This window comes from Tenrec ecaudatus, chromosome 5, assembly GCF_050624435.1.
Source record: "Tenrec ecaudatus isolate mTenEca1 chromosome 5, mTenEca1.hap1, whole genome shotgun sequence".
NCBI classification, from domain to species: Eukaryota; Metazoa; Chordata; class Mammalia; order Afrosoricida; family Tenrecidae; genus Tenrec; species Tenrec ecaudatus.
The window spans coordinates 15,343,167-15,364,348 of NC_134534.1; the positions used below are offsets into that span (position 1 = coordinate 15,343,167).

General features: G+C 54.3%; 3 protein-coding genes across 7 annotated transcripts in view; 2 read left to right on the forward strand and 1 right to left on the reverse strand.

Annotated features, from left to right (window-relative positions):
* MTSS1 (MTSS I-BAR domain containing 1) overlaps positions 1 to 9,036 on the forward strand; it is a 166,309-nt gene extending 157,273 nt beyond the window's left edge. The window contains exons 11-15 of one of the 4 annotated variants that reach the window (XM_075549281.1): positions 2,124 to 2,243; positions 2,936 to 3,130; positions 4,128 to 4,301; positions 4,812 to 4,974; positions 6,095 to 9,036. In XM_075549281.1, coding sequence (XP_075405396.1) covers positions 2,124 to 2,243; positions 2,936 to 3,130; positions 4,128 to 4,301; positions 4,812 to 4,974; positions 6,095 to 6,798 — 1,356 coding nt within the window. In that variant the 3' untranslated portion in view covers positions 6,799 to 9,036. The remainder of the gene's footprint in view (positions 1 to 2,123; positions 2,244 to 2,935; positions 3,131 to 4,127; positions 4,302 to 4,811; positions 4,975 to 6,094) is intronic. The other 3 variants (XM_075549282.1, XM_075549284.1, XM_075549285.1) reach the window with 3 other exon arrangements.
* An 805-nt stretch (positions 9,037 to 9,841) lies between these two features.
* Positions 9,842 to 15,310, reverse strand: NDUFB9 (NADH:ubiquinone oxidoreductase subunit B9). The gene is made up of 4 exons (XM_075549286.1): positions 15,152 to 15,310; positions 12,848 to 13,040; positions 11,480 to 11,593; positions 9,842 to 10,064 (listed from the first exon to the last, which is right to left on the reverse strand). Exons 1-4 carry the CDS (start codon positions 15,250 to 15,252, stop codon positions 9,933 to 9,935), a joined length of 540 nt encoding a protein of 179 aa, XP_075405401.1. The 5' UTR covers positions 15,253 to 15,310; the 3' UTR covers positions 9,842 to 9,932.
* A 55-nt stretch (positions 15,311 to 15,365) lies between these two features.
* TATDN1 (TatD DNase domain containing 1) overlaps positions 15,366 to 21,182 on the forward strand; it is a 31,972-nt gene continuing 26,155 nt past the window's right edge. For both annotated transcript variants that reach the window (XM_075549288.1, XM_075549289.1), the window contains exon 1: positions 15,366 to 15,415. In XM_075549288.1, coding sequence (XP_075405403.1) covers positions 15,394 to 15,415 — 22 coding nt within the window. In that variant the 5' untranslated portion in view covers positions 15,366 to 15,393. The remainder of the gene's footprint in view (positions 15,416 to 21,182) is intronic.

Genomic DNA, 21,182 nt, shown 5'->3' on the forward strand with positions numbered 1-21,182 from the left:
AGCCAGGCTTCCACGCCCACCACCCCATCTCCCTCCTGGCAGCCATGGGCACACATGGCCCCTTGTGCTGAGCCATGGGAGGCGTGGAGATGGACGCCATGTGCCCAAGGGGCCTGTAGAAGGAGCACCCAGAGGTGGTGGTTCTGGCTGCAGGCTCAGGGCCTAGCTGGAAAGCTCCCCTGGAGACTGAATTGAGGAGCAGGTCCCATAGAGGCAGCAGATTACATGTCTCAGCAGCGTTGACCAAAGGGCGGGGTCTGCTGTCAGCTGCTGGCGAACCTGGAGCCTGGCTGTGTTTTCGGTCTTCCAGGCCCTGCTGCTGCCTCTCCAGCTTCCCTGCCGGAGCCCCGGGGAGCCAGGAGCTGTGCCTCGTGTGTTAATGTGCTTGTCCCAGCTGCGGCACGCAACCCCACCCACCTCCACTTGTGTCTTGCGAGCCAGCCGAGCAAGTGCGGGGTCGGAGCAAGAATGGGAGCTTGCCTTTCCTCCAAGGCGCCTCTAACACGCAGCCTAATCCTGTGTGTGTTTAGTCAACTGACAAATTAACCTGGCGCTGTGTGCTGATACTCCGTGTGTGTGTGTGTGGGTGGGTGGGTGTCAGCTGGAAGCTGCGTGGCTGCCTCTGCCCATGTGGAAGGAAGCAGGGGTGGGCGGCACGTGGGAGACTGACTTAAAGTTGGAAGCCGGGCCCTGAGAAATGCTGGGCTGGAAGCACTGGGGTGACTACTCAGCTCAGGACTGCAGCTGCACACTGCGATGCATGCAGTCTGGGCTTTAGGTGCGCACGACAGCTGCTAATCCTCCTGAGGGGAGGAGCCCAGCACCCCACTGCCCTGGGGTCGTTTCTGACACCTAGCCTGACGCCTGAGGACAGAGTAGGACTGCCCCAGAGGTTCCCAGGTTGTCCTCTTTATGGCTCAGCTCTGCCTCATCTTTTCTGCACCGAGCGATTGATGAGTTTGAACCACTGGCCTTCCAGCGGCACCAACAGGACTCCAGAAGTTACGTGGAAGCCTCAGGGAAGTTGTACAAGGGGCACAGGCCAGAGGTCAGCCATCCTGTAGGCACCTCAGATCCACAGGGACAGGGCCTCTTGGCTTCTCCACTGGGTGACACGCTCTGAATGAGGCCACCGCGTCCCCCTGCCTTCACTCTTCCAATTGTGCCTGGGGGTGGCGCCCAGTAGGCACGTGCCCAATAGCTGTTGACCTCACGCGAGGCATGAAGTTTTGTAGGATAGCCGAGCGGGGTGCTGTCCAGCTGATGAAGACTCATGGCAACCCCACGTGACAGTCGAGTACTGCCTCCAGAAGGCTCCGGCCTGGGAGCCTCGCAGGGGTAGATGACCAGCGCTCTCTGCAGTGGAACTGCTGAGACTGGTGGGGACTGGAGGCTGCAGGAAGCTCCCACGAGATGTTCTCCCCATCCCCCACCCCAGACTTTCTCTAAGGTTTCCTACAACCACCCTGGGGGCGGGGAGGGGCACTACACTGCCCCAACCCCAAACATCTCTCTAAGCAGACCAAAAAACTAAAAAAAATGTTCTCTGAAGTCCAGTGACATGGGGGCTGCACAGGACCAAGGGAGAGTGCAGGGGTGGGGGCCAGGATGGGCACTGTCCTCTGGCAGTGTTGGCACATGGGCAGTGCGAATGGTAACACACTTCAGCGTTAACAGAAAGGTCCGTAGTTTGCGTCCACCTGGAGGTGCCTTGGAGAAAAGGCCCAGGGATCCGAAAAATCAGCCCGGGAGGCACATTCGACTCTGACACACGAGCGGTTGCTTGAGTGACGACTGAACCCGCAGCTGCGACTGGGGCCCCCCTAGGCGCGGGCTGTGAAGAGGGGCCAGGCAGTGCTGGCGGCTGGTGAGCCAGCCTCTGGTCTGTTCCCTGGGGGGCTGCCGCCTCTGTGTGGGTCTCCTGCGGGGAGAATGACAGGCCCTAACCCTCTGCTTCTCTTGTCCTTCCCTCCTCCATGTATCTGTCTGTCTCTCTGTGCGTGCCCTCCCATCCCACCCCCACTCTTCCGTTTGTCTCCACGATGGTGGTCTGGTGGCTTGCGGCTCGGTTTCTGGTGGCCCCTCGTGTGGTCATGTTCCCCCCCACCCCCACCCCCCTGCAGAACTCGTCCAGCTCGGCGTCCTCCGAAGCCTCGGAGACCTGCCAGTCAGTCAGCGAGTGCAGCTCCCCCACCTCAGTCAGCTCAGGCTCCACCATGGGCGCCTGGGCGGCCCCAGAGAAGGTGACCACCGGCCACACGGCACCCCTGCCCCACCCGCCACCCCCCAGCAAAGCCCGGGAACCCGGACATTAAGCTGAGAGCAGGCTTTCCCTTGGACAAGGACGAGGAAGGGGGCGGGGAGCCGGTGGGGGGGGGGGGAGCGCGAAGGCTTCTTCCTAGAACAGGCATCGTTGGATCACCCACCTGCCTCCTTCCCTCCCCACCCCACCCACCTCCTCATGACCACCCCCTCGAACATGGCATTTCATCGCGTCCGTGCGCGGTTGTGTGCTTGGCTGCTTTTTCGTTTGTGACCCCCCCATTCCCATCACCAGCTCTGCTCCCCACCCAGATTTGGAATCGGCCCCCCAAACCGTGACGCTTTGGGGAGCCCAGAATGGCGAGGGTGTCCGAGGCGCTTAGCCTACGTCTGAGAGGAGCGCCTCAGTAGTTCCAGAATCTGTTTAACCCGTAGAGAAAGCCCGAGACCCAGCGTGAGTGATAGCCAGATGGTTCCAGACTTGCACCGCGTGCCGGGCTTCTTTGTCCACGGCCCTGCATGGCCACGCCCGAGCCGCAGAGCCCGGTCCTGTGTGGTCCTCACAGATCCCCAGGTGTCCCCCTCCCCGAATGTCAATGCCATCTTGTGTCTCCACACTCATCCTGTTTATTAATTTTGTTCCCTTTTTCCCTCCCTTTTTGTTTGTTTCCAGTTGTCTAACGGGTTTTATCACTATAGTTTATCAAGTGAGCCTCATGTGGGGCCCAGGGGTGCAGGTCCTTTCCCTCATTGCCTGCCTGCCTCCCGCCTGCTCCCTCGGGTCACCTCTGTCCACCTTCCAGACTACGCTCATTATTACACCATTGGGCCCGGCATGTTCCCGTCATCTCAGATCCCTAGCTGGAAGGTTTGTGTCTCTCCTCCCTGCTCCCCCTCCCCTGCCCCTCTTCTGTCCCACCAGCCTCACCCCGATTCTCCCCCACCCCTTCTTTCCCTCTCTGCCTTCTTCCCCCTAACACCTTTCCTGATGTAAATTCCCACCTCGGGCCACCATGGCGCAGGGATAGAGCCCCCCTGCAGCTGAGGTTGGGAGGCCCCGTGTGGGCAGTGGCAGTGGCCCCTGTGAGATGTGGCGTGGAAGGACAGGCATCCCAGTGGAAGACTCAAGATGAACTCTGCTGGGGGTACCCCTCCTGGGGCTGCCCTCCTCCACCACCTCACAGACTTTTAACCAAGAAGCCCTTTTCTGGGCTCTGGTAGCCGACTCTTGGCCGGAGCATGTTTTAGATTGCTGCATTTTATCTTAAAAGCACACGCAGATGGTGCTTAGTCCTCGTGCTTGCTTTGTCTGAAAAGCAAAGTTCTTAAATTACTTCCTGGCAAGTTCAGTTGATGCTCTTGGAGGAGCATACTCTGAGAGACAGGCCCATTCTGCCAGCATTTTGAAGAGGTGGCAGCTTCCTCCCTGAGCCAGAGGGACCCCAAGTGCATTGTGCCCGCCATAGGGAGGAGGCTGGTGTTCTTTTACTGTCCCCTGGTGGCCACTCCTGGAAAGTGAGGTTACTTGGGCTGCTAAGGGAGAGCCAGCCTGGTCTCCTTCACAAGTTGGTCTCCACTGGCTGGTGCCCTTCGTCCATGTTGGTGAGCTGTCCACCGGGAGCTCTTCACAGGCTTCCAGTCTGGTTGTCCAGGCTCCCAACCTTCGGGCTGATAAGAGGCACCCAGCGGCCTGAGGGCTGTCCACCTCCTCTTGCAGAACTGAGCGAGGGCAGAGGGTAGGGGCTACAGGCTCGCCCCACCCTGGGCTTCCCCTGGGGGACCAGCTGTTCTCTGGGAGCTGTGGGCCTCTGAAAGGCAGAGGCCCCAGCTCCTCCTGGCTGCCCTGACCCCCCTGTTCTGCTTAGGACTGGGCCAAGCCGGGGCCCTACGACCAGCCTCTGGTGAACACGCTGCAGCGCCGCAAAGAGAAGCGGGAGCCGGAGCCCAGCGGAGGGGGACCCACTCCCATGGGCGGGGCGCCTGCAGCCGCCGAGGAGGCTCAGAGGCCCAGGAGCATGACCGTGTCGGCTGCCACCAGGGTGACGCTCTTGTTCTCTACAGCTGGGTGGACCCAGTTAGGGCAACGCAGGTGGCACTGTGGGCGAGGTGCTGGGACACTGGTTCAGACCCACCAGCGGCTCTGGGACGAAGATGAGGCTATCTGCTCCCATCATGCTCCTGGGAGAAATGGGAGGCTGATGCTGCCGTGAACATGCACAGCCTGCAAGCCCTGAGATCGTTGCTCCCAGTGGAATCGACTTGGTGGCCGTGGGTTTGGATCTTTCTGTGGTTCAGTGAGGCTTATGGTTGCAGGGACTGGTTCCCATCCCCTGCTCTGTAGCATTTACAAGGCCCCCGAGGAGCAGGAGTTGGAAGCATAGAATTGTCTAGAGCCTGAGCCGGACAGCCTAGGGTGTCCGTAGCCCCCAGTCCCCCCAGAGGTGTAATGTGGATGGGAACAGGGTGATGGGGTCCCATCAGATGAGGTGTGGGAAAGCTCAGGGGGGGGCATGCCGGGGGTTCACGGCTCTGGTTTGCCTGCCTTGCAGCCTGGCGAGGAGCTGGAGGCCTGTGAGGAGCTGGCCCTGGCCCTGACCAGGAGCCTGCAGCTGGACACTCAGAGGAGCAGCCGGGACTCGCTGCAGTGCTCCAGTGGCTACAGCACCCAGACCACCACACCCTGCTGCTCTGAGGACACCATCCCCTCCCAAGGTAGGGGCCCCTTGGGGCCCATCACAGGCATATTGGGGTGGGGAGCTCCCTGCAAAGAGGAGACGGAGCCAGCAGTGGATCTTTACATTTGTGTGTACTCATCTTTATTCATTTTACAATTTATTTTTGAAATAACTTTTTTAAGTTGTCATCTTGGCCAAAAGATCTGTTAGTCATCTGCCAGTTCAGCGGTTTTTCTGAGTTACAGGTTTGGTGACGTGGGCCAGTCACCATGCTGTGTAGCCACCACACTGCCCTTGTCCCCGCTGTGCCATCACAATTCACAGGAACCCAGGGCCCCTACACAGGCTGTTTCCTGCCAGCGGGTCGTCCGCCACCGGGCCCCTAGCGTAGGGCGGACCGTACACTTGCTTTCGCTGTTCGGGGTGCTGGGTAGCTGATGGGTAGTTGTCAGGTGGCGACGCCTGGCCCTTAGCAACCTCTCCCGGTTCCCGCCATCAGGATGCCTTAGGTCCAGGGTGTGCGCTGAGAGTTTCCGGTGTTTAGCACTTTGTATTAAGCCCGTTGTATTGATTGTCCTTTTTAATCTCCATAGCCACTTATGGGAGATAGTTTTACCCTGGTGTGACAGATGGAGAAGTAGGCTCAGTAACCTGCCCCAATTCAAAGCAGAGCTGGAGGTGGATCCTAAGGTCTGTCAGAATCCAAAGCCTTGTGCGCTTGCCTCTCCCACGCAAGCCTGCTCCCTGCACCTCTTCTCTCTCTCTCTCTCTCTGAAGCCTCACAGATGACACAGATCTGACAAGTGACCAAACTCTTGGTAATTCATCCAAAATGTCTGGAGGCTGTGCCCACGGGGAAGTGGAGTGGTTATTGGCATCTGGCCAGTCGCTCCCAGGGATGCGGCTAACTGTCCTGCGGGACACGCACAGGACAGCCCCACAGTGAGGAGTTCTCCTCCAGCGGAGGGACCACCTCTCGGCTTACCCTGTCTCCACGACAGTCTGCACTGCTGTGGGACACCAGGCCACTGGGCCATTTCTCTTCCTCCCCACCACGTTAAGGACCAGCACACTGGTCTGGCTGAGGCCATATCTCCTGTGGCCTTCTGGGTGGAGGGCACATGGAATCAACCTTCTTACTGCGTCCCTCTCCTCAGTTTCAGATTACGATTACTTCTCGGTCAGCGGCGAGCAGGAGGCCGAGCAGCCAGAATTTGACAAGTCCTCCACCATCCCCAGGAACAGCGACATTAGCCAGTCCTACCGGCGGATGTTCCAGACCAAACGCCCAGCCTCTACTGCTGGCCTTCCCACCACCCTCGGGCCGGCCATGGTCACCCCAGGGGTTGCAACCATCCGACGGACCCCTTCCACCAAGCCTTCTGTCCGCCGGGGGACCATCGGGGCGGGGCCCATCCCCATCAAGACGCCCGTGATCCCGGTGAAGACCCCGACTGTCCCTGACTTCCGAGGGCTGCTGCCAGCCCCTCCGGATGGGCTGGAGGAGCGCGGGGAACACAGCCCCATATCTCCACCCCCGGTCGGAGAGGGCCCCCAGGGAGCCGCCAGCACGCCCACCTCCATGTGGAGTGGCCAGGCCTCTGTGAACCCCCTGCTTCCGGGCCCCAAACCGAGCATCCCTGAGGAGCACAGGCAGGCCATCCCAGAAAGCGAGGCCGAAGAGCAGGAGCGGGAGCCCGGCAGTGCTGCTGCCTCCCCGGGCCAGACCCCAGAGAGGGGGCCTGCAGACCTGAGCCCCCAAGATGGGCCGCAAGGGGAAGACATGCTGAACGCCATCCGGCGGGGCGTGAAGCTGAAGAAGACCACCACCAACGACCGTTCGGCCCCTCGCTTCTCCTAGGCGCCCCCCCCCCCACCATGCTGCCCGCCACCAGGAAGGAACTGTCCCATCACCACCACCTAACTCGTCTCGATCCATTCCACTCTCTCACCCCATGGAAGATTTTGTAGGCCACCCAGAAGACAGGCTTGTGGAGAGGCCGCAGCTCACTGCTGCAGGTCACAAGTGAAAGGCAGCCTAGTTAGGACCTAACCCCGCCCTCTGCTTTGTACACACTCACGTCTCCTTTCTTCTGCATATCCAAATCTGCGTCTCCCTTTTGATTTTCCTGAAGGTGCCAAATTCCATTTAACTTTTTTATAAACGTCTTTGTAAAATTTTAAAATGCATCAGGTGGGGGGTGGGGGGGCGGGGGGCCGGGAGCCTGGGGCAGGGGAACCACCAGTAGTTAACTTCAGCAAAGGGATTACTACACACCTTTCTTCTCTTGATAATTCTTTGTTCCCACACCCCACTCCCTTTCCCTTCTTTTCCTGCAAGCTTTTGTAAGTGCATCGTAGTCCTCTGGCTTAGAAACAAATTCAAGTTATTTTGATGTACAGAGTAGAGAGGGGAAGACGGCCCTCATTTCACTGCACTCTGTTCTGGATGGGAGGAGAGGAGAGGCAGGAGGAAGCCCGGGCGAGCAATATTCTATTCTGAGTGACCTGCACCTGCTAGACGGCTGGGGGGAGGGGGGAGGGCCATAGCCACATAGCCGATCCTGTTCCATTTAAGATTAGCCCTGTAGGTTGAGTTTCTCGTAGCTTCATGGTCAATGCATCCGAGTAAGCCATACAGGATGGCAGTGTTTGTTTCCGTAGGGTGTTAAGGACTTTCTCCAATCCCTCTCGACTGCACACAGCACCCCTCCAGCCCAGCATGCTGCCGCCACCGGGTAGAGGTAGAGCCCCCGACGACCCCAGCCCTCACTGGTGTCGCCTCCTCGCCTTCACTGAATCCAATACATCCCCACACGTAAGGCAGTTTCAAAAGAAAGAAACGTGAAAGCATTTTAAAATGACAGCAGGGAGTTCTTGGACAGAGCAAAATGCCTTGACTTACTGAACCTCGTGTCCAGCAGGCTGGGCACCCGGAAAAGCGCACATACCATGAACAAACGAGTGGATTGAACGAGGGTGATCAGCTTGGAGTCTAGCAACTTGCCAGTGTGCTTACCAATCTGGGGCTTTTCTTCTTTTCAATCAATGGCAATTAGTCGGCTTCATCGCTGGGAATCTGACCACTCGTAACGATCCCTTTTGGTTTGGTTTACTCTTGTTTTTATCCTTTTGTATTCTAGGTAATAATGCTTTGGGGGGATGGATTTCTGTCCTCTTTTTCAAGTCAAAGTTTGGTTTGTTATCACGGGAGCGCCACTCCGGAAGCCAACAGAGATTGGCAGGCAGGAAGGGAACCCAGCCCTGCAGAACTGGCTGTTTCCAAATGAGGGAAAGCTGCTTCGAAGAAGTGGGGCCATTACAAGTGCCAGCTGTGAGGGCGGCACCCGGAGGGCTGGAGCCCGTGGCCCCAGAGGACCTGCAAATGTCTGTTGGCTGGGCCCTTCACCTGCGGAATCGTATGCTTTGAGACACGCCTGTATAGTCACTGTTCTATATATTAACATTTAAACACTTGTGCTTACTCAAGGACGTTTTGTTAAAACAGAGGCATGATTCTTAGAAACGACTTCAAGCTTTTTTTTTTCCCCTTGGAAAACAAGCTCCTTTTAGAGAATATAAGCAACAGGAGGGCCATGGTTCAGCCCACTGGCCCTGACTGGCTGCGGGCAGCTGATGCGCTGTGCACATGATGCTCCAGATGGTCCCACCGGCCCATGGCCAGGTCACCACAACAGATACCTGCGGGGTTTCCCCCCTTAGGAACCCATGGCTGTACCTGTCCTTTGGGGTACAGCTCCTCACTTGTTTAGTTTTCAAACATTAGCATCTGAGTTTCACGCAAACGTTGCCAAGTTCAACGTAGGAAGAATGTGAGGAAACACCCTTGGGTAGTTGTTTGTTTTGCCGTAAAAGCAATCAATCGTTTCTCACGGTTCATTCCCGTGGTTTAGTTGCTAGTTTGTACGGAGAGTTGACCTCTCCCCTGTGCCGGTTTTGGGGTTATTTTTTGTTTGTTTTATTCTAAACTTGTATAAATAACAATTGTGTACCTTGTCTCCCTTCTACATTGTAACACTTGCTTCAGCCTACATTATAAATAAAGAACCACTAGGAGAAAAGGAAAAAATAAAAAGTCCTGTCGTCCAAGTCTTGTTGAAATTGAACTTGGCGAGCAGACAGGAGGAGGTTACTATTCTGGTGATGGTATTCAGCCCTGAGAGGCCGGGTGCCCCGCTTGACCCGACTCCGAACCCAGTTCCACTGGGCCAGCCTGCACACAGGCGGGCGGTATGTTAGCAGAGTTTGAGAAAGCACATTCATTACCTGTGAAAGAAGCATCCACAGCCACACCATAGCTCTGCCCTTCCCCCAGCTTTACATCCGCACACATGCAGGACACAGGTGGAGAAGCAAAGGGGGGCGTTGCTTCTAAAACATCAGGGCCACAGAACTGCTCCCTGTCAGCTGGGAGCTTCTCACCTTGGCCCAGCCGGCACTGCCCTGGCACGTCTGTTGGATGTGTGCTGCCTCGTGAGTCGCCCTTTGAGAACCACGATCAAGATCAATCCAAATACGTACCACAGAGGTAACAAGGGCACCTGGGAGAGCGGAACCTGTCAGAACAGGAAAGCCCAGATGCAAGAGCAAAGGCTGCACCCTGTCCAGACAAGGGCAATCCAGCCGGCCGGGCGGTCTCGGCTCTCCCAGGTTTCCCTGCATTTTAAACCTTCAGTGTGCACATCCTTTGGTTATGTCCTCTGCTTTGTGTTCCCACCAAAGAGCTTGGTGACCTTGGCGAGTCTGCTCTGCGCCCCGCTGCTCGCTCTCTCGATTGCATTTACTGGGAAGGAGCCCCTGCCCCGCCCGACTGCATTCCACGGGGCTTCTTCCCATGCCCAAGGGTGGGGGGTGACACATGTCCTCAGACCAACGACACCAGCTGACCTGTAGTCAATTTATTAGGAAGTGTGGAGACCGGCTATGTCTATTCACTCGCAAACGCCAACAGCGCAGCGCCGCGCCGCCTGCCTCTCACATGGGTCGCTCACGGGGCCTCGTCACAATGTGCCACCACAACGGAGGCAAATCACCCGACTTCCGAGCTGGGGGCAAAGCTTCGGTCTTGGGGCCCCCAGGTGGGGTTTCTGCCTGCAGCTGCTTCACCTGGAAGAGCGGAGAGAGAGACAATGACACACGGTTTGCTTACAGGGAAGGGGGCTGGCCTGATGAAAGGGTGTTTTTTTTTAAACCCATGTTTACATCCAAACTTATCTCAAAAGGTTTTCCCAATTCTTAAAACAGCAATGCTGAAACATCCTCTTGCCCCTCCTTTTATTAAAGCAAAACTGGCAACAGCCATTCAGCTCTACTTCTCATGACCCCAACTGTCCTCCCCAAACCTTCCATTCAGACTGGGGATGCTGATTTTAAAAGGGCCCCAATATTGCAACTGAGACAAGATGTGAAATCACATTTCAAATTTATACAGTGTACTTCCTGGTGGTGTGTACATATGTACACACACACACACACACACACACACACACACACGATGCCATCGAGTTGATTCCAACTCATCAGCCCTATAGGGCAGGGTGGAACTGCCCCAGTGGGTTTCCAAGGCTCTTCACGGGAGCAGAGCCTCATTCTCGCGCAGAGCAGTGGGTGGATGACTTGTTAGCAGCCCAGCTTGTACCCCATTACACCACCAGGGTTCCTACGGGGGCGGGTGCCCAGCAGTAGCGGCTAGTTCTAGATCCCCATGGGGAATCCTGGGGGAGGCGTTTGGAGGACTCAATTCTGCGCAGTGGCTGCCCCAGGCCTCCACGTGCGCAAGCGCAGTTACCGTGGGGCCTACTGCGTTGGAAGCTGTACCCAATCGCCTCAGGCTTCTACATGCTGGCAACGTTTGCATCGACCACTCCCCTCCTTGGCTGCGGTGACTCTCCTTCCTCTCTGCCAAGGCCAGGACTTCCAACCCCACACACCGTGGGCCTCGTCACCAAACCAGCACTTCTTTCAAACTCATGAAACCAAACATCCCACCATCCAACCACCACCTCCCCGTCCAGTTCACTTGCTTTAATGCTCCCTTGAAATGAATTCTTAAAATTCAGAAAACCAATCCTGATCCTCGACCTTCTCTCTCCCTACCGGTGGTCTCCTGTCTTCAACTCCCTTCTTTATCAGCTGAGATTCATTCCATTGTGACCGTCACTCTGTATTAGCTTCAAATCCCTTCCACTCTCCCTGGACAAGACACTACACCATTCGCCTTCAACCTGCATCTTAGAATTGCTGAAGGAGACACTGGGTTTCCAACGGACAATGTGCCACCCCGACCGCCCCGACACTCCTATTCCCCAGAAAGCCCGCCCGACCCCCCGTGTTTCCCAACGGGTCGCACCCAACTCCTTGGCTTCTCGTAATTGACTTAAGCAGAAGCCACCACACTGAAGGCTGGCATCTAACTTTGTTAGGGGTGGGGTGGGGTGCGGGGCGGAGAGTGTCTGATCTCGAGGAAGGGCCTCAGCAGAAGTTCGCGCCCTTTCAATGTGGAGATGCGTGAGCAGCCTCACCTCGCGCTCCCAGCTCTCCCTGCGCAGTTTCTTCCACTGCTCCCTCTTGGCAAAGTAATCCGGGTACATGGCCTTCTCGGAGGGGTGCCAGTCATCTAGGCACCACTCGGGGACCTGCCAGGAAAAGAAACCGCTGTGTCATTCACTGACAGGGCCTGCTCATGAGACTGCATGGGTAGGGGCTGCGTACAACTGAACCAAACACCACCCAGGCCTGCACCGCCCTCGCAATTCCTCTAAGATTGGACGCCATTGTGCAGCCACTGTGCCCATCCATCTTGCCAAGGGTCTTCCTCTTCTTCCCTGACACTACTTTGCCAAGCACAATGTCCTTCTCCAGGACGTGCGCACATGACCTGCACTCTGGCCATCCTTGCTACTCAGGAGCATTCCGGCTGTACTTCTGCTGCAGACAGTCCACGGCATAGTCGGTGTTCTTGGCCAACACCACATGAAGGGCGTCGAGAAATTCCATGACCTTTCCATTTCATATTTCCACGAACACTGTCATAACTCAGGCATCGGTGCTTCAGTCTTCCTCATTTCTCATCCAGCACAGGAGGCCACTGGAAAGACCACAGCTGGGCTCCTGGGCACTATAGTCCCTAACGTGGCATCTCAGCCTTTAGTACTTTAAGATCTTGTAGAGTTTTGTCAAATGGGATACATCACTCCATTTCTTGACTGCCGCTCCCAGAAGTGTTGATTATGGGACCAAGTAAAACGAGTCTTCATTCACCAACTGTACGTGCTTCAAGGCCGCCTCGCTTTCTGCAAGCAGGTCGTGCCATCTGCGTATCACAGGTGATTAATAAGCCTTCATCCAGTCCTGATGCTGCACCTGCCTCACAGTCCAACTCTCAGTCAGATTATTTGCTCAGCTCATAGATTGAATAAAATGGTGAAAGGCTACAACCAGATGTATCCTTTCCTCATTCTATCAGGAGATAGAAGGCAAGAGTCAAGGTGTACTGTAATAACCACGGCAAATATCAGGCTGTTTCTGACATGAAGCAACTAACATAACGGGAGAGAAGACTAAACAACAAGGTCAGTCCTGACTACCCAGGAGGACGCTCTCCACAGACCCGGCACCACCCGCACCGGCCAATGCTCAGGTCCCAAACCGAGTTATTTGCAAGGCATTTAGGACTATGCTTTCCCCACACTGCAAGACGTTGGCGCTTCATCCATCAAGTCTTCATGACATCCCAGAGAATGTGAAGAAAACACACATGACCCAGTAGCTACACCTGTCAGCAGAGAAATTCCCCAAAATGGGAAGTCGTGTGTAAGGCCAAAGTTGGGGATCGTGGACACCAAGTCGGCCCCCCAGACGGCACAGGTGCCACTGACATCCTCACCTACCTTGTAGCACTCATATCGCTCGTAAGAGGTGCCCCCTGGGGAGTCGGGGAAGATGTAGGGCTGCGGGTGCTGATAGTGCCAGAACTCCTCCTCGGCAGCTCTCAGCAGCTGCGTGGCCTTGATCATGTCCTTTTCATTCTTGTGCTCCTCAAACCGGGCTCTCATCAAACAAGCGAAGTACCGGTACTTATCCCTTCAAGCAAAATGACGTTGGCCTTTAGAGGGGGATCTACTTGATCAGGCAGTATGACCTGCTGGCAGGAGGCTGGATGTGGGGGAACTCTAGCCACTTTCCCAAATGTAGACAGTGGACTAGGCCTGGTATGATGAGTTTTACGGCAGGCCCCCAAAATCAGCAGATGCCCCGACGGCCTGGTTAACATTAGCCTTCGCCTAGCCACTTTCTCCGCTCTCCTCCTGAAAGGGTACAATGCTTGAAGCTAAACATGAAAAGGGCAAAAGGTATAGCTTGTAGGGCAATTCCACTACCATTAAATGATAACTTCCTGCATTTCCCCTATCTTGACCTACGCGTTGTTGGGCTGCTAGCCACAAGGTCAGCAGTTCGAAACCCTTAGCCACTCCATAAGAGAAAGATGAGGCTCTGTAATCTGGGGCAAATTGCTTAACCCTCTAGGACAGTGGTTCTCAACCTTCCTCATGCCACAACCCTTTAATACAGTTCCTCATGTTGTGGTGGGGACCCCCCCCCCACCATACAATTATTTTCGTTGCTACACCATAACTGTAATTTTGTTACTGTTATGAATGGAGCAACCCCTGTGAAAGGGTCGTTTGACCCCTAAAGGAGTCGAGACCCACGGGTAGAGAACCGCTGCTCTAGATCCTGAGTTCCTCCTCAGTACAGCAGTTAACAACATCATCTCTAGTTTATGGTTACCGTAAAGAGTCGGCGAGTTAAAACATAAAACCTTCAGATGACTGACTTGAGAAAGTTCAATGTCAGTCAGTAATAAGCATATTACTGCTCTGGAGAGAGAATTACAAAAGGCAGTGCCTAGTGCCTGGCATGAAAGAATACTGACAGAGTGGCAAAGAGAGGTTTAAACTCAGTGACTCCACTCCTAGCAATGCCACTCGCTGCGACAAAGAATTTGGGGGCAGAATCAACGTGGGTGATGGTCGTGTGCCCTCAAGTGGCTTTTCCAACTCCCAGTGATCCTACAGGGCAGAGGAGGACCGCCCCGTAGGGCTTCCCCTCATCTTTCCCGAGGCAAGGAGGTTCTATTTGGTTAGCAATCCCGTGCTTCACCAATGGAGTGAAAATCCTATGAATTGGCCCGTGCAGACTTTAGAAGGGCTGAGCTGCAGAGATGTGCAAGTGACCTAACAAACAAGTGGAAACACAGACCAACAATGAGCATCAGTGGCAACTCAAGCCCTGGCACTTGAGCTAGCTCGCCCAATGTGGAATCATGGAAAATAAACAGCAAGGGGAGGGTAAATGGAGGACACACATAATGGCTGAGAAAGGCTGTCAGTGGGACTAAAAATTAAAAACAAACACAAAGTAGATGTCGTTAGTCGCCGCCGAGCAGGGTCGAACTGCACCATAGGGTTCTCAAGGCTGTGAGGTTCACCAGGCTGCAGGTCGTCTCAGGAGAGCCTCTGGGTGGATTCGATCTACCAACCTTTCAGCCCCTGGTCAAAACCCTTACCCTTTTGCACCACTCGGGGGTCCTCTGTCATGGCGTCTGCTGTCCTAGTGGCTACTTCTACCACTTCCTCCATGATTCTGGGCTCAACAGCCCCTGCGGTTAACTCAGCGGAAAGCCTAGGTCCCTGTGTTCTCCACATTCTCTGTTCGTCCGGCCGCCTTCCCCCACGATTCTAAGCACTGCTGCAGCTTGGAATCCAGCACAGAACCCGGATCACAAAATTCCGCAATAAGGAATGAGTGAGGGGAGCCTTGAAGAGGGGGGAGGGGGGAAGCTAGCGGTCCTACAACACTGCCCCTGGCCATCTGCCGGCCTAGCAAAGACAAACTGACAAATTCCCACTCATCCCAAATATGCCATCGGGGGATGGAGACCCGCCTTGCAGCGCACCTCGTCAGGAGCCTCTCTCGGCTCTACTGGGCCCGTGTGCTAAGACTACTCTCGGACGGAGAGGGAGAGGGGCAGAGAGGTCAACTCGTCCTCGGGCTCGCAGGTCGCGGAACCCGGGTCTTTGGGGAGAGCTACGCAGATCCAAGCTACTCCGTCCCCGAAGTCCTTGGCCGCCGACCCCCGGGCCTCGCAGCGTCCACAGGACCCCTTCCCCGGCCAGGGGCACTTCGCCCACCTGTGGATGACCCAGGACTCGAGGTGGCGCAGCGCCCGCTTGTAGAGCCGCAACACCTTCTGCTGGTGGGTCAGGTACGGACCCGCGGCCACGAACGCCATGACGGCCCGCTCACCTTCAGCGGCCGCGAAGGCTTCTGGGAAGCCCGGCGCCTGCAGCCGGGGGCGGGGCGGGGCGAGGCGGCCGGAAGGGCGGCCGGCCTCTACTTCCGCTTCCGCCGGGGAGGAGCCAGGCCCGCAGCCATGAGTCGCTTCAAGTTTATCGGTAAGACGCGTGGTTTCCCGGTCCCGGCGTCGCCCTTCGCGTCCGGAGCGGCTAGGATTCGCGCTCCCGGGCGTCTTCGGCGCCGGAAGGGCCTCGGCAGAAGAGGGCGCGGGAGGCCGGCTTTGGACCGCGGTGCTGGTGTCAGGGGCGTTTTCTACCGAGCAAGGGCCGTGTCTGCTCCCCTAAAGATTTACAGCCCTGGGAACCCTGACTAGGGTCGCTAGGAGCCCGAATCTACGGGAAGGCAGAGGATAGGTGTGTTTGTGAACATTCACAAGCGGTACAATTATGATCTAGGCTCATTTCTACTTGTGCCCGAAAGTCAGCAGGGAGCTGCTCCGGTGCACCTGCCCGCCCCCCGTCTTTGTAGCGGAGATGACGGGCTGCGAGGGCCCGTCCACTCTGTTAATTCGCACCGTGTCCGAGGTATTAAAAACCTCAGTGTGAGCCTGACGCCAGCCCAGGAGCACAAGGAGCAAGGCCAGGCCCTTCCTGCCCTGGCTTCGTCACCGCGGGGAGAAACTGGAGGACGCCCGCCCCAACAAGAACCCCATGCCCAACGCCATCGAGGCAGTTCGAGCTCATAAGCACCCTACAGGCCAGAATCGAACTCCTTAGGGTTTCTGAAGCTGTAAATCTGTACAGAAGCAGCCTGCTCATCTGACTCCCAGGAGCCGCAGGTGGGCACACTGCCCAGCCCCCTTCACAGCAGCAGCCAAGCTGGGCTGTGCCATCAGGGACACCAGGTGATCAGCATGAGAGTGTCAGCTTCCCACCGAGCCCTCTCTACATTTCCTTTCTTGTAGTCGACATTGTTTGACATTCCACCTGTAACTTACAAACTCTCCTGCCATAAAGATGCTTTTAGCTCTAACCATTACTTACCGAAACCTAGACTGCAGGACAGTGAAAAGGTGGAAACCCCTAGACAGGAAGGAGGAAGCCCTGGTGGCATGGACTGCTAACCAAAAGGTCAGCTGTCCAACAGGCCGCACCATGGGCAAAGAGCTTCCGTTCTTAACGCGGTTCGTGACTGCAGGGTTGGTCTGCTGTGGAATCGACTGAGTGGCATCGGGTTGTGTTTGGGTACAAGAAGAAATGAAACGCACAACCCAGGCAAGCAACAGTGAGAAAGCAAACACATGATGGCCGGCCCTGCAGAGACATCGCTCCCGATCCCTCGAGTGCTCCCTGACCTGCAGGCATACACTCCAGAACAGCCCACGGAACAGACTCGCCAACCTGCTGGTTCCCAGCACCACCTCGACCCTTTCTCTTCAGCAGATTTCGACCCTTTCTCTTCAGCAGATTTTCGTCGTCCTCAATGCCAAGATGACACTCGTTATTTTCTGATGCTTTACGGCTGATCGTTTTAAAACTGGTGTCCACCCTCAGTGCCGTCCATCTGGTTGTTCTTTAAGCATTTGACTTCGCATCCGAGTTGACAGGCTTTTTCCTTAAAGGGCCAGACAATAAAGATTTTCGACTCTTCAGTGATTATTTTACCATGCTGTCATCCAACATGGAGCCCTGGTGGTGTAGGCTGCGATCCCCCAAGGTCAGCAGTTCAAAACCACCAGCCATTCCACAAAAGAAACGGGCTTTCTACTCCCATAAACAGTTACCGTCTCAGAAATACCCTGTCTTGTAGGGTTGTTGAGTCAGTGTCGGCTTGATGGCAGCGAGTTTGGTTTTCGGTTTTTATTTTTGGTCATACAACTGGCCATAGATGCTATTCAAGTGGGTGGCAATGGCTGGGTTCTCAGAAAACTTTAACCCGCTATGAGGGCAACTCCTGGTGAACCCATTTGGTTTCTGGATAGATCTGTGCGCCATAGGGTTATTCCTGGCCAGGTTTTTGTAAGTCACTTACTAGCCCCGTCTTTCTCCTAAGGTATTGTCCCTGTGGACCAGGACCTCTAAACTTTGGTTGGCAGTGAAACTAGGAATGCAATGTGAATAATTTATCATTTTAACTCTCAAGTGTCGTGAAGCATTGTTCTTAAAAAAAAAAAAAAACCTTTGGAAACATAAAAGTCGGCCCGTAAGGCCTGTTTGTCAGCCCTGTGATCTAGAACATTCTTTCCAGAAATTCGTTATCTCCTGTAAAGTGTGCTCTGTGGTGTGTCACCTAGCTCCTTTCTCAACTGCCTGTGTTTCCTGTCATCTTGGAAGCTGAGTTCTGAAAGCTAGGCTCTTCTAAAACCACTGTAAATTCCCTCTTTGCTGTCCCTTTGGACACCTAGCTCACAAGTGACATGGGTAGACACGATCACTGAGTCCCAGCAGTGAGTGAGGCTCAGGAGTTTGGGAGCTGGGTCTTTCATTTTATGGCAAACAGTTTTCCATTCTCTTGTTTTATTTTGGAAAAAAACAACAAACTCTTTAGTACTCAAAGTTGCTTTTATCAGAAAACAAGTAATCCTCTCAAAGCCAGGTATTGCAAGGGGAAAACAAATACAACCTGAATGAGGAAGTAAAGCACGTGTCACTGAATGGAAGAAACCTGCAATTAAGATTACTTCCTCAATCAGAAGTAATTTTCTGCTGCTTACCTCCACTGCCCCCCATCTTCCACAGCATTCCACTGACTTTGACTGAACCTATATAGAAATAGTTTTTCATATTCAAAAGCCAAAACCAAACTTGTTACCGTCAAGCCAATTTCAATTCATACCAACCCTATAGGATACAGACCTGCCCCTGTAGATTTCCAAGACTAATTCTTTATGGGAGTAGAAAGCCTCGTCTTTCTCCCAAAGAGTGGCTGTTGGTTTGGGACTGCTGACCTGGGGGTTAACAGCATAATGCTTACCTCACTACTGTACCAGGGCTTCTGATTTTCACAAAGTATTGGTTTATCTTGTGTTTATTGCCAGTTAGATACTTCGAATAGGAATTTCAAAGACAGCTATCCTTTATCACAGATCAGAATGCTTTGAGAGAGTTCAGTAAACTGTATTTTGATTGGCTTTATTGTTGTTCCATCAAACATGACTCTTCTGCACACAGGAGATGAGCTCAGCTGAGTTCACTCCCCTTTGACATGCAGTCTTGGATCTGCAGTGTTAACCCCTGAAGGCGCGCATGACAGTGTAGCTCGAGTTGAGTTGCTGCTATCCTAAGCCAGGAGCTGGCTGGTCAATACCTTTTAACTTTCAAAACATTTTCACATGTGTTTTCTGATTCTAAGCACCCTTCCTCCTAGAAGAGGAGATTCTTCAGTGAAGAATGAACCTTCAAGGAGCCTAGTCATTTGCCAAAGGTCATTCAACTAATAAGCAAAATGAGCCATGAATTCTGAGACTCCCAAGCCCATTCTCTGAATTCTTCTGTAGATAACAGTGCTTCCCCCATCTTAGGGTTTGTTTGGGGTCTTGCCCACAAATTAGATGCCTTTAATTGATCAGTTTGAACTTTTCTATGACCCCTTATACTGACTAGTAGGTCATCTTGACTCTGCAGGTGTTTGCCGGTGAAGGGATGTGGGAGTGGAGTGGGGTATGTCCCAGAGGCCTTGTAGTACCGGAGAGGAGGAACTTGAGGAAACCGAGAGAAGTCATGTGGGCTAAAGGAAGACCAGGTTTTTAAAATTCCCCACCACTGAGTCAATACCAATACCTTACTGAGCAGGGTAGGCCTGCCCTGGCAGTTTCCGAGACTGTAACTGTTTACATGAGTAGAAGGCCCTACCTCGGGGAGGCTGGACGTTCACAGTTCACAGTCCAGCTCGTAACCACTACACCACTGGGGCTCCTGAAGAGCAGCTGCTTAGAACAGCAACTTGCCCCCTGCTCCTCAAAGGCTAGAAGTGGCTCTGAGACCTGGCCCGTGAGGCCTGCACTCCCAGCCAACCGCATGCCAGGATGAAAGGCCCAGAGCTATGCCTGAGAAGAGGTTTTATCACCAAACGGAAGAAATTGGTGGCTGGGCCAGTGCAGGCTCTCCTAAAGCCCAGGACTTGCTGGAGCCCAAAGCCGATGAGGACCATTAACTCTTTGGTAACCCACATAGGAGCACCATATCCCACCTCTGTGGTTTCTTGGGAATGGGTGCTGCCATTGGGGTAGGAACTTGGGTACCTAGGTGACCTAGAAAGTAGCGTATCAGGCACGTGTTGAAGTAACCTTTATATGAAATTTCTGTCTCTCGGCTCTTGCGTGGCAGAGAAAGCTGCTCAGGTGTTCCTGCGAAGGTGCAGGGTGTTCCGGGTTAGGTAACAGTCAAATGACTACCGTTACCATGCCACATCCCTCCTGCACTACACCACGAGAAGCTGTCAGGACGTAGTGTCCCAGGGTGTTATCAAAATCCAGCACACCCAACAAAGATTTCAGAACATCGTGTGATTCAGCCTGCATTGCAAAAGCAAAGCAAAAATTTAGCTCCCAAGTTGCAAACAAACCAATCACATGGTAATGAAGGGATTGTGGCCATGGTGTGAGACACAAGGCCTGAGGAGTTGGCCCTTCAGGAAGACCTTTGTCGGGAATTGGGAGGCCAGCAGCATCGCCCTCAGGGTGGGCACCCTGCCAGGGTGGGTTGAGGCAAGGACAGGTGGCCTGAAGCTAAGCCCTAGCACTAATCTCCCCTTGGCTTACAAAGGTAGGGTCGGTCCTATTGGGGTGGGAAGGCTGCTCAAAAGACTCATCAGGGTCTCTGAAGATCTGTTGGATTGGGGAACTTCTCTGTCAACAACAGCAGGAAATTCGGTTAAAACCATTTACACTGGTTAGAAGGGTGCTATTTTGCATATGTTGGGTGAAATAAAGTCCTGAAATGGTAAAGCTTCAAAGCTAGGATTACAACAGCTGCTTTGTTACCTTGTTTATTCTTCACTTTGCCTTGTCACCTTATTTCCTGGGAATGTTCCAGTCTCGCAGCTCTGAGAGGGGAGAAGGGCCAGTGGAAGTGCGCCCTTTCTGGGGGGCCGGTGGCCCCGGGGTTGGGTGACAGTGGGCTGACAGATGGGCAGGGGCTGTTTCGGACAGGAAGGCCTCTGGCCCTCTGGGTGCGCTCTCTATCTGCCTCCTCCAGTGACCTTCCCAGGAGAGAAAGTAGGTCTCTATTCAGATCTACTGACCTTGTCCAGCAGTATGCCTTCCTCTTGCTGTTTCAAATGCTGGGAAATACCCACACCCCCCTGGCTATCGGGATTACAGGACTTCCCCACACCCACCCAGCTTTACTGAGAGAAAGTGGGAAAAATAAACCAGCTTGGTCTAACTGAAGCTTGGCAGGAATCATTTAGGGTCTCTTGCTAGGTAAATGCCCATGCCCCTCACCTCACCCATCCCAATTCTAATAGTGCTCAAAGCTAAAGGGCATGTGTTAGATACGAAAGACCTTGTTGCCCAGGGCCTGCCCAGCCTGGTTCCTAGTTCAGTATTCTTGTTCCTCATATTCTACAGCAGAATCTACCAAGTGCTAGGGATCTCTAGTGGCGTAATGCTTATGCATTGGGCTGCTAACCACAAGGTCAGCAGTTCAAAACCACTAGCCTCTCCATGAGAGCAAAATGAGGCTTTCTACTCCCATAAAAGAGTTATAGTCCTCCCCCCTACTATGATGGCCCCAATTCTACCTTACAAATCTGGCTAGACTAGAGCATGTACACAGGTACAGATAAGAGCTGGAAACACAGGGAATCCAGGATAGATAAACCCATCAGGACCAATATTGAGAGTAGCCATACCAGAAGGGGAGGGGGAAGGGAGATAGGGGGAGCCAATCACAATGATCTACCTGTAATCTCCCAGGGGTTGGA